At 34.1% G+C, this 13287-nt stretch overlaps 1 protein-coding gene across 1 annotated transcript; it reads left to right on the top strand.

Annotated features, from left to right (window-relative positions):
* Window positions 1-528: 528 nt before the first annotated feature.
* LOC136821022 (probable cytochrome P450 4d20) lies at window positions 529-9450 on the top strand (the record flags this gene model as incomplete). The annotated part of the gene is given in 6 exon segments (XM_067077261.1): window positions 529-907; window positions 2980-3221; window positions 4402-4680; window positions 6736-6948; window positions 7669-7966; window positions 9207-9450. Coding segments are annotated over 6 exon segments (1530 nt in total). The 5' UTR covers window positions 529-627.
* Between the last annotated feature and the right edge of the window lie 3837 nt (window positions 9451-13287).

Genomic DNA, 13287 nt, shown 5'->3' with positions numbered 1-13287 from the left:
AATGGAGTTTCAGTCACAGATATCTGTAAAGCCCGAAGGGCTAGATTTGCGGCTTTTATCAAAAAGTGAAGCTCATCTTTGGAAGGATTTCCTACCAGAGTCACGTGACTAAAATATGCAATTTCACCGGTTTGAGAGATGTGAAATAGCGTTTGCCGCCTACGTTTTTTGATCTCGCGCTCCGAAAACAATTAAAATGATAGATCCTATCCATCGGCACGAAATTTAAAAAGTCAAATTTTTGCTTCACTTTTTTTTGCTGGAGAAAGCTTAAAGTTGCCTATCTAGCCCTTCGGGCTTAGATATCTGTGGTTTCAGTTCATCATGACGATCATGACATCTCTAAATAAAATTGTGAAAGTTCAAAGTCCATGAAAACAAATCAGAATAATTATGATATAAAATTTCGCACAACAGCACAAGTCAGCTGAAAAATGAAAAAAAATGTTTTAAAAAAGGATATAGAAAGAATAATGTGATTAATTATCAGCTAAATTTATCATTCACCATGCTGTTACATAAATCATGCATGATCGTAGTTTCTTAGTTTGGTTAGTTTTGAAGTTTGGTTATCAAACAACGTGCAGATAGAAAGATTTTAATTAAAAAACATCTCAATGATGCAACATGATGGTTTTATCATTACTTGGAATGTTAACAAACATAATTTTTTTCCTTCCTGTTGTCCTTTTCATATTGATTGCTTATAATTTATTGAAAAATTACATTGCATGCAACAAGCTGAATAGGCATGGGGGATCTTACAAGAAGATTCCAGAACCAGCAAGCTTACCAATTTTGGGACACTCCATGTTTATTTTTACAATGAAAAATCAAGATGAGTTTAATTACAAACTTGGAAAACAGTTTGAAGAGTATGGTGTCTATCGCATTCGAAATACACTTTGTAAGTTTAACTGGACAACATTTTCATTCATACTAAAAGCAACAACCTCGAAACAACTCTAAATGATCCTTAGATTAACTCATAATTGATAATTGTGAGAATTCCATGACCATGCATGACAACCTGATCCAAACAGCAAAACCCACTGTCAGGGAATTTTCTCAATTTTTCATGATTTAGATATATGACCACGGTAACTTGGTCTAATGTCTACATCCCTCCTCTGATTTGGAGCGACACCCTTTTTATCAGACTGTCAGATGAAATTGATAGAAAGGTTGAAACTGTTTTTCTTTGCTTAATGGTCAGAGAGGAATTATTATTTTTCGCAATCAGTGATTCAAGCTTTCATATTATTCCTGTCCCTAAAAAAGGGTATTGCTATTGGAATTAGACGAGGGATGTTGATATTAGACCAACTTACGGCATTTTTGCAATTGTAGACCATTTGCTAGATCAGGATGAGGTGTGGGTCTGAATATAATATAGTGTCGTTATGGAGAACGCGAGTGTCTTTTGAATAGTTGTTTTGGAGAACATGACAGCATAGGTTTTTGGTTTGGCAGTTTGGTGTCCACTGAAATCTACTTAGTCTAGTTAGGCGAGGCCAATATTTAAATTTGTTGTTTTACGGGCCAAGCTACTACCCAAAAAAAGAAGGTCAGTCGTTCTGCCAGGTTCTGCGAAAAAATAAAAATAAAAATATAATTTCACCTATAACATGTATATATAATGTATCTTGACAAAAATGCGAAATAGAAAATAAAAAGACACAAAAAAGTTGAATTCATGAATAAAATGGAAAATTGAGTAATAAAATTATCAAAATTTTGAAAATTTGGCAGTCTGTAAAGCTATGGCAGTATGGAAATAAAAATGTACTACCAAAATCAATTTTATTTTTATTTCGATCTTTAAAATTTTAGGGTCAGTTGAACCTGCAAAACAACTAATCAAAACCTTACTGCAAGAAAATTTTGGGGATGGATAGCATATGAATATATCAACATATCAAAATCAAATTCCTAGATTATTTTGATAAATTTTTTGCAAAACCAGAAAAGTTTTTCCAAAGTGACGTCTGAATTTCCAGTCAAATTTTCAATCAATTGAAAATTGGTAAACTTAGGCTAAAAATAAGTCCTTTAAACTAGGATCAGTTTTAAAACCCTGTCTATTCTGAACATTTTGCCAAAAGTTTAAGTAACAAACAAGTTCCTTTAGGCTCATGAGGTATCAGAAAGAAAACAATAAATCTATCGACATTTTTTGGGGTGCTTCCAAGTTCCAGCCACAAAATTTTGGTTCCAGCCACAAAATGTCATAATTGTTGTCATAATTGCCCGGCATAATTGTCATAATTAAAAGCTCTAGTATTAAAACAATGAAACATTTTTAATGGCACGATTATCAAAAGTGTATATAAGTTTTTAAAATATTGGTACTCTCTTAACCCTATTTCCATCACCAAGATTAGCAGTTTTTGTCTAGAAAGTATGACCCTAAAAATTTCATTTTTTATCCCTGCTGATGATATTCTCACTGGTTCATTGACTTACTTTTGACTTAGCTAATGTTGACTGTTGGCTTTTTTGTTTAGGTTTGTTTCCAGTTTGTTGAGGAGATCAATAGTTCCCCTAAGACTAAATTTTAGAAACACTTGTTTCTAATCCTAGCCATTTTAAGCGGTCATTGCAGTAAAGATTTGTTCAGGGTTTATTTTTTGCAAATAATAGGTATTTCCACAGTGAGTGTGTTTGCTTCCTTTCTTTCTTCCCTTTTGATGTCAGGAATTAACAAAATCATAACTTCTTTACTTGTTTTTCACGATGAAGTCCAAAAGAAATAAAATTAAGGATCCGTGGCTTTACGATAAAGTTTACTTGCAATAGTCAACGCAACGATCACAAAAGTTTGTTATTACTTAAGCTCTGGCAATTTTCCGAGATATCCTATGCTATTAACTGGCAACTTTTGTGTTGAAGTGTTATTTTTTGAGTTATTTCTTTTGAAAGAAAATATTTATCCTTTATCAAAAATATTCTGAGTAATTTCTGTATCGTTTTTTCTAGTGGGAATGAATTTGGTATTCGTTTTGAAACCAGAATGGGCCAAATATATATTATCAAGACCAGACGAATTTCCACGTGGTGAATTTCTACCAAAGTTTTTTCCACTTCTTGGCAAAGGATTATTGACTTCAGATGGTGATCTGCATCGTTTCCAGAAAAGAGTGCTTGCAAAAGCATTTACTACGCCACAACTTCAGAAATATGTTCCAGTATTTGATCGTCACACCAAAGATTTTGTTAAGGTAAGAATTCATTCTTAATCATTTACAAAGATTCTTACACATAATCCTAAGTTCACTTTTCAATTAATTCTCATTAGAAGCTTGTGTATGTTTTATGATGACGAGATAAAATATCGTCTCTTTAACTTTGATTCTTTGCCCTTCAATTAAAGAAAACATTCACTTTAATGTCAGAATTTTCTAGCCGAGTCTCTTGAGCATTACTTTGGGCGTAAAATAAACTTTTGCGAGCAAAAACTTTGATGAGTTCGAACCAATGAAGTATAAGCCCGAAGGGCCTAGAAGTCAATCTCCTTGGTAGGATTTGAAGCCAACAAATCCTACCAAAGTTGCGCGGCCTTGAGCGGCTCGCCTGGTTTTTACACAAATGACAGATTGAAACTAAAATTTACCGCTAAATTTCGAAAAAAATATCAATCGTATACAAAGGAATTGCTAGATTCAATCTGTCGTCAAAAATGCGGCGCATTTTTTAAGGCTTCACTTTTTCTTGCTTGAGAAAGGTTAAAGATTGAACTCTAGCCCTTCGGGCTTTAAACTCAATGGTTCGAACATCCGGAAAGTCGCGAAATTTGCGACATTTTTTCGGATTTTTGGATTAACCTTTGCGAATCATTGGATAAGAATAAGAAAAATTTACAGAAAATAATCAAATGCCTGAAATCGACAGAAATGTTGTTTTTCAACTTCAAGAGGGTGTTAGAGGCTAAAAATGTCGATCTCATCCCAGTGTATTCCAGGATTTATTAACGTTTCTGATGGACACCAGAGAATATTATCTGGCACTATCAGTAATTGTCAAAAAGCTGATGATACACAGGGAACAAAGCTGTAAGAATATACAAGAACCTTTTGAGTATAAAACATTTTCGAATCCCTTGTTACGAAATTTAAAAAGGTTTTCGGAAAAAAAGCCAAGAATCACGAAAGTTTCTGTTGGTGAAAGTTTGTACGCCCAAAATACAACTAAAGATTTTTTTTATTTCAATTTAATTTTCATTTACTTTCAATCTTCGAAGATTTGAGAAAAAGAACATTCTAAGGTTTTTAATCACGCTAATAGACAACATCATATCAGAAGTATAAGAAAACTTCGGGAATAGGAATGCTTGATTATTTATTCGCCTGGGACCCTTCAATTTACATAATGGATTTTTTTCCAATTTAAATTTTATTGAAGAAATTGATATTGATCATCGATAACAAAAAAGATGGTACCAACATACCGATCCGTAAATATTCAAATGTCTTCTCCTTCAACACCATTGCTGAGATTGCTTTTGGTTATAAATTCAGTGAGAAAAGCTCCAATACTTACCTTAACGCTATCCAACAACAGACAGAATCACTGAAAAACTGGAAAGGCCGTGTTCTACTCAAATTGGTACCGTTCTTGAGATATATACCCGCAATTAATAAAATGGTGACTGCTGAAAATGGTAGACAAGTTCTAGCTGATGTGAGTATTCTTTTTTTAATAAGATTAAGAGGCCCAGAAGTAAGACATCCGTATCGCTTGTCAAGGATGTCTCGCATGGTGTTCAAACAAATAAAGGTTTTATTTTTACATAAGTGTTCCCGTTTCATATCAGGCACATTTTTCATATCAGGATAGTGTCTGCCTATTGTTATATTATGCTAATATAAGCAAAAATATGTTTTTTTCTTTTTCCTCTTTTTAACCAATCTTGCTTCACATCCGTGTCAATCCAATGTGAAAAAGCCTGTTGATTAAATTTGATGAGTAAGCAAATCTTCACTCTTTATCACTCTTATTTTAGAACAAAGCCTTTAAGAGCCATTTTTTTTAAGAGTCTTCAGGGTGTGATACCTCATCCTCTTGGATTTTGATGAAATTTTGACCAAATGATCTATCACACAAGAAAATAAGACCCTGAAAAGTAGTTTTGCAGATACACAGCGTCTCAAAGATAGGCTAAAAAGCGAAAATTGACCCCTAAATTTCATGAACTCTGGTGAGGAGCAGATTTTGAAAGCCAATGAATTTTTATTCAAGTACATTAGAAAGCTGATTTACAGTGGATTTCAAGAACTTTTTGTAGGGAATCAGATAAAATCAAATTGAGTCTCCAAAATTTTACCTGAAAATCTTTAGCACCTCCTGTAGAGGGCTTCAGACTTTGCGTAATCTGGGTTTGGAAGCACTTTTAGCTGGCTGCTGATAGTCCTTGAGACTTTTTTGAAGCAAACTTTTGACCTGGAGTGGTTTACTGGTGGGTTTTGGCCACAAAAACAACATTTTCAGGATTTCCATCTTTGTGTAACTGTCAAAAATGGCCGAAAAAATTGCTATTTTGGCAGATCTGGAGCAAAATTCAAGATGTCGTATCTTTTTGCGGCAACACCAAATTTTTTTGAAACTTTCAGCAAGGCTTCCTTAGTAGGTCTAGTTTATAGCCTCAAAAAAATCTCAGTGGGTTTTTGAAGTCTCTTAAAGATATGATCGATTGAAAATTTGCTTAACTTCGTTGTTTTTTCCCTCTTAAAATGCTAAATCAGGCCCACTTAAGGGCTCTACAGGTTAAAATTGTCACAATATTGGTTGATCTTCTCTAGCCAACTAATCATTGGCATTAAGGGAACAACTGTAAAAAATTTTAGGTCATTTCCATCAACAGATGACATTTTATGACTGTTTCTTTATTTTTAAGTGCAGAATATGTAAAAAAATGAGACTGACACAGGGCTCGAAATAACGGTCGGACATCGGACATTGTCCGACCCAAATAGCTTCATGTCCGACCCAAAAATCATAATTTTCAAGCTAAAGCAACACTGATCGGACATTTGTCCGACCCACTTTGAATCGTTATTTCGAGCCTTGCTGACATCTGGCCTTTCCTTCCATTCCAGGGCTTATATTTTCAGAAAAAAGCCTCAACCTTTCACAGTTTGGTGAATATTATTCTTAAATACTGTATAAGCAGGTTACTTTAACTAAATGGGTTTAACAGTACTTAATTCCTATTCAAAATTTTTTTAGACTCATTCAAAAGTCCTACTTTGACAATAATTTGCGCTTTACCGCGAAATTTCTAAGTCCAAGTGTCGTGATTAGCTTTAGACTGTCCAATATGTCTTGTCCAGAAGATTTAAACATCATTGTTTGCAGTATTCATAAAATATCACCCTAGTAATGTTGCTTAGTTATTTAAGAATCAACAAGTAAGGCTGTTAGTGTACACAAATATAGAGATATCGGACAGTATAAAGCTTTATATTTCAATCTCAAAAGGCTATTTAATCATCTTAGGAATTGAATATCAATTGATTGAACAGAGAATTGAATCTTATTTCAATTATTCTAAGTGCAGTTTAAATAATTTTGAGTTCAGAGTTTTGAGGGTTTTACTTTATATAGAAGTTTGTCCGCTTTTTTGGGATACACTGTAGAATTTTTTTTACAGGTTTTTTTGACACACGTGGAAACCGTTCTCAAGAAAATTTGTCGTGGTTTCTGCACTTAATGAATAGACTATAACTTATATTACAGGTTTTGTTAACGCGGAAGCAAAAAGTGGAAACAGACTCATTAACGGAATTTGAGAAAAATGACATGTTGTCAATTATGATGAGAGAGCGGGACGAAAAAACGGGTCAAATATTCACAGATCAAATGATACAGGATGCATGTTTCACTTTTATGTTGGCGGGATATGAAACAACAGCAAGTGCGATCCCTATCGTCCTCTATTACATGGCGAAGGTAAAATAAAGTCATTAATTCAGTGAACAAGGTCACCTAAAATGGGGAAATACTTTTAAGAAATGGGAAACCTGCCTTATCAATAATCTTATTTCAGCGCTACATTTATTCTCGTTTGTAGCTGAATCAAAAGGGGAAATACTTTTAAGACAACCCGCAGAGAAATAAACAGTGATCGATATATTTGGTACTTTTATTCTCACAAAATTTCAATTATCGAGCATACTTTAGGCGTACAAACTTTCGCGAGCAGAAACTTTCGCGATTTTCGCGAATTTTGGCCCTTTTCGCGAAAGTAAATGTCTTAAAACATTCTAGAAAGGGCCATTCGCGAAAGTTTATGCTCGCAGAAAATTCTTGACAAAATAAAAAATCTGTAAAACTTCCAACTTTGAATAAAATGTAACTTTTTTGGCACTTTTTAGCCTGCTAAAAGACTAATAAGTCAAAGGACAAATGTTTCAAGATAATCCAAGAAGTATTTGTCCCTCTTAGCCAATTTTTCATGTGAAAATTCTCAATTTTACGTCTTGATTCGCGAAAGTTTATGCTCGCGAAAAATATTTTTCTGTTAAATTCGCGAAAGTAAATGTCGTGAATTTCGCGATTTTTCGTCCTCGCGAAAGTTTCTGCTCGCGAAAGTTTGTACACCTAAAGTATTTAGATTCTCAATCAATAATTCTAAATTCCTCAATATTTTCTTTGAAATTATCTTTTTAGTATCCCAAAGAGCAATCCAAATGCCGAACAGAAATAATGAACGCCATTCCACCGCCCAACGACACCATGAATTTTAAACACCTTGATCTACCCTACACGACCGCCTTCATTCGGGAAACGTTACGCCTTTTCCCGACAGTCAACGGTAATGGCCGAATGTGCGGTAAAGACACAACAATTGAAGACTATTTCTTCCCAAAAGGAACGCACTTTGCATTCAGTAACTACTTCTTAAACAGGGATCCCGAATTGTTCGACTACCCGGATGAATTTCTACTGGAACGTTTTCTTCCCGATAGTAAGATCCTTTTGTTTTTACTTAATAATTGACTATGCTATGGTCTATGACAAATCACTAACTAAGAAATACTTTCAGGGCAGAAACTTTCGCGGGCAGAAACGTTCGCGTTTTTCGCAACTTTGATCCCGCGATTTTTCTGCCCTTAAAGTAAGCCCAAAGCCTTAAGGGCTCTGACCATAGTCATAAAATTGATTTTAGTATCTGAACATGAAAGTTATGTTTTAGATTCTTTAACACTTTCAACAAAAAATTGCCTTTATAAATTGCTTTTTAATCAAATCCCTTAAGAGTAATTAAGAGCTTAATTGCAAAAATGACGTTATGAACTTTAAAAAGACGTTAATAATATGTTGCATCACCTTCTTTTATAAAAAGTGCTAAGTTTTAATGGGTAATTAACCTTTTTGTTTCGAAGTTTTTTCAAACTGTCCGCAAAGAATTGAACTATTTTAAATTTTGCGGAAAATTTTTCTAAAAAGATGTGTCAAAAGTTATGACTGTTTTTTAAAGCAAAATCCAGATGAAAAATTGATGAAAATCCACTATTTTGAAGATTTTGAGACAAAGAAGCATTTACAAAAATTTTCCGCAAAAATTTTTATTGTTCGGTAAAAGATACACCATCTACTGCGAAAAAAAATTTCAAAATGTTTTTTCAATGCAATTTTTGAATTTTCAGATTCAGGAATAGTTTGTCTAACAGAAAATGTATAACATGCCATAGTTTTGTTGGTTACATCAGTCAGAAAACACATTTTAAACACGGCAATTATGAAAAATTCACTATGTCAGAGCCCTTAAGAAAATTCGCAAACGGGGTTTTTGCCGAAAAGTAGCAGACAATAACATCGTCCAACTTTATAATAGAGTTGACCCAACAACTAGAACCTTGTATAATAGTCACAGTCGATAAGGTTCTATACTGATTTGAAGACAAAGATTGTAAACCAAGCAAGCAAAGACTTTAAAGAATCGCACTTTATGCGAAGAGAAGAAATCTTGTAGTCTTGTTTGCATATGAATACACGCAACCTGTACACGAATTAATTCTCCTTATGAGAAACATAAACACAACTTTCAGAATCAAAACGTAATTTTATCACATCTCTATCTCCTATAAGAAACTTTTGTAATTTGGTAATCAAGGGAAAAAATAATGCCAGCTCATCGTATTTTTTTTCTGTCAAACTTACTTATTCTATGATAGGAGGATAACACTTTCTTGTCTTTTTCACAGGTGGTATAAAATGTGGCAACATCCTAACCTTTGGTTATGGACCTTTCAATTGTATTGGGAAGAACTTCGCTATGTATGAGCTAAAAATTGTTACAGCGCGTTTATTACAACATTTCGAGGTCGGTGCATTAGACGAAGGTTATGAGGAATTTAATAGGAGACAAATGTTGACCGTCCGACTGGACCCAGAAATTCACGTACGCTTAAGGACTTTGTAACTTTCGAGCTTGCACATAACGTTTTTGTGATGTGTTTTTTATATCGATGTTTGATCGGTGATTACGGGATAATGACGCATCTGAAATATTCCTATTTAAAATTAAAGGCTTGGGACACGAAAAGTTTTTTCGCGTTGGTGCAATGCAATATGCTCTATCCCACTAACACAAGAAAAAAAGTGCGTATACTATGGTTTCATTTATTGTTTCATGGGACGAAAATTGAGGGAAATACCCAAAAGACACGCTGATTTTGTCCCTGGGACAATGGAGTAAAATCTTTTCGAATCGATTTTGTTCCATTGACCCAAGGACAAAAGTGAGAGAAGCACAAATGTTATTAATAAAGAAAAATGGGTGGAGACACGAGAAATTTTTTCAGGTTAGTGGGATGGAGCATGTTGCATTGCACCAACGCGAAAAAAACTTCTCGTATCCCCAAGCCTTAAACCTTAAAAGAGATTTTTTATATGTTGGAGCTGATTACAAAAAGCGAACATAATGCATTATTTTCTTATTACGTGAAAGGCATAAACGAACTGCTTTTATTTCCGAGAAAAAGGATGACATAAAAAATGTCCTCTCTTGTTTTTTTATTCGTTGTTTGATGGCAACCTTGATTACAACTTTATACACGTTTTTTTTTTTAAGAAACTAGTTTTACCAAGCAGCCTCAATGTTTCTTAAGAAATCGACCTTTTGAGCCTTAAATGTTTCTTACATGTTTCTAAACTTTTTGACATATTCAGCCTATTTTTCTAGATGGGGCCCCGTCTACTCACGATTTTTTCTGAACTCGATAGTAGACGGGTAGTTTTGGACAAAAAATTCTACAATTTCTTGTAGAAAGTAGAAACGCTTCTGATTGGCCGATTATGTCTATTGTTCTCCTGAAAAATTTATGCAACAAAATTCTGATTGGCCAGTTCTCAAACGGTTTTTTTCTGGTGGCAAATTCAAAATCTCCAATTCTACCATACTAATTTTTATCTCATGTGAGCTTTGTGAAATGGAGTAAAAATTAGTATGGGTCCAGACTACCTATTTTTCATGTTTTGATTGAAAGGTTCTTAAAAAACGAATTAAAAAAAATGTCATTTTCTCATTTTCAGCCTCAGCATGTTTCTTAGATGTTTCTTAGTTTTTAGGCATTCTGAGCCTCATGTTTCTTAAAAGTGTGTTTCTTAAAAAAATAAAAACGTCTACCATAGACCATTTACATGATTGTGGTCTAAAAAAGCGATGAGGACATATAAAGACGAGAAACACCTATTATTTTTTGTGGATCACAAGTGGCAAGTGATATGTTGTTTTCTTGATGTTTTTTTCTATAAAAATTATGAAAAATATTAAAATTATTTAATTTAAACCTCTAAATATTTCTTTGTAAGATAAATTACCTATAAACCATTCAAAATGGTAAATTCATTTCCGCACTCTTTGTAACAGATATTCAATATCACTTAACCTTTTGTTAATAAAATAACTGAACAGATTCAAANTACCAGGCGTACCCAATCGATGAAATCGATACGGGAAATCAATCGATATTAATCTATTTTAATTGATAATAATCGATAGTGATCGATAACTAATCGATAAACAATCGATAGCCAATCGATACTAAGACTTTACGTTCTTATCGATTGGATTCGATTGTTATCGATTGCTATCGATTAATTGCTGATTGCTTTTGATTGTTATCGCTTAATATCTATTTCTTTATATTCGCTAAAAACACAACCCTACCGTGGTTTTTCTAATTTAACGCGTGGCAATAAATGATTATTTTCGACGCTACGCGTGAAAGACTAGAGTACAATTAAATTATGATATTCAAGTGTTTAAAGTACGCGTTAAAGGCTTGTGTAATATAATATATATTACATATAGATTGTATAATGTATTAACAAGCATTAGCTTATTTGGAGGAGCCAGAGGAGGATGACGAAGATCCCTTTAATTTGTGTTTTTAAAAGAAAGAAGTTTATCAAAAATAAAACTTTCCTGTCTAATTTTTCTTGTCCAAGGCTTGATCACGCGTAATAATTAGAGTGAAATTAATTATGTAGAATTTTGGCTACGCGTTAATAATTAGAGTAATATTAATTACGATTTTTCGCCAAAAACAGGGTACGCGTTATAATTAGACTACGCATTAAATTAGAAAAACCACGGTACATGGTATTTGGCCATTCCTATTCCCCTGTGCATTAATCCGATTAATACAGTGATTTGTTTGTGCGATTCTACCCAAGCTAGGGTGGACAGGACAAAATTTTCCCCTCAATTTTAAAAAACCAAACTAATTTTATTTGAAAGTCCTTACCTTTGTGAGAAAAATGAGGGGTCATTTATTAAAATTGGTTAAGTATTCCCAAAGTTATTCCATTTTCAAAACACAAAAAAATCACCTTTTCAAAGAATCGCCTCCTTACACCACGCCAGCAAGAAATAATTTTCGGAAGCACCAAAATCGCGCCAAAAATGGCGGATAAAATCTAGTCTTCCGTGTGGCGGGGTGTGGGGAGTTTTGCCGGTGCGGTCTGAAAATCGGCCCGATGACTGTTAAACTTTAGCTTATCGCTAATGAGCTGGAAATGATAGCTAAAAACAAATTTCACCACTAGAAAGCTGAAATCCTCAGCTTTCAGATGGTGTATGGTGCTTAAATGAAAAAATCCGCAATCTTGTTAAAAAATCGCAATTTCTTCTTATTTTCGAAATTCCAGACGGCCTGTAGATTTTCAAATAAAGCAGGTTGTGATAGATTGTAGCCTAATCTTACCCTGGGTTTACTAAAAAAACCGCGATTGAAAAGATGAACCAGCTCAATAGCGACAGCCATTTGTTTCAATGTGGGTCGAGAATTTTCCGGTGCCGTGGTCAGCGCTAAATCGCGTTTTCACCTTGACGTCGAAAAACATGAATATCTTTGGAAAGAAAATAGATACCTTGATGCAGTTTTTTTTACTTGTTTCCCTGATAATTCCTGATTGATTTAAAAAAAAGAATGAACACATTTGGATGATTTAAAGGTAAGTACTAATGCCTTGAAGTTCATTTTTGTAAATTCTTCCTCGTTCCGCGCAAAAAATCCCGACGAGTGCGCACCCTACCCAAGCCCTGGTCGCCAAGAGGGTTAGAATTGCGGGAAATTCGGCCATTGAGATAGTTATTTGGTCGGTGGATAGTCGTCCACAGACCGGTGAAAAATTGGTCGTCAGAATAGTTATCCGGCCGTCGAAATACTTTATTGCATGAAAATTTTGCGGTTTCGCGGTCGAGTTCAGAAAACCGCGAAATTAAAATGCCGCGAAAAATGATTTTGGAGCTCAACCGTGAAATTAATATGCCAGGAAATTTGATTTTTTGGGTCAACTGAAAAAAAACCCTAAAAGTAGAGTCTTTTTTGCAAAAAATGCAATAATCAAGACAAAATTCTCTTGAACCGCAAAATTAAGAGATACAATAATGATTATAATATTTATTTATAAGATGCTTTGTTGTCTTTTTAATCTTTGTGTAAACTTGCATATGTTTTGCATACATTCCAACTAAATCCAACCACGGCATTTTCGTTCCTGTATTTTTGCATACAATTCAAGATGGCGGACGGAAAGGCGAAAAGCAGGGGGGGTCATGCAGTTATTATATAAACACTATGACAATTACTACCGTGGTGGTATATAAACCAAAATTTGGGAAAACAGTTACTCCACCAGTGGACTAACTGCAACATGGTGGTGCCTAAGCCCAAAATTGTCGATTTTGGTAGGATATGGTGTACTAAGTGAGCACATTTTTCAATTTTTCACTTAAAATTTTAGGTTTTTAAAAATTCCGGAACTAAAAAAATTCAA

The sequence above is a fragment of the Clytia hemisphaerica genome, unplaced genomic scaffold (assembly GCF_902728285.1).
Source record: "Clytia hemisphaerica strain Z4C2 unplaced genomic scaffold, Clytia hemisphaerica genome assembly, whole genome shotgun sequence".
NCBI lineage: Eukaryota > Metazoa > Cnidaria > Hydrozoa > Leptothecata > Clytiidae > Clytia > Clytia hemisphaerica.
Note: the sequence above shows the minus strand (reverse complement) of the source record. Positions and strands in the feature narration are given on the sequence as shown.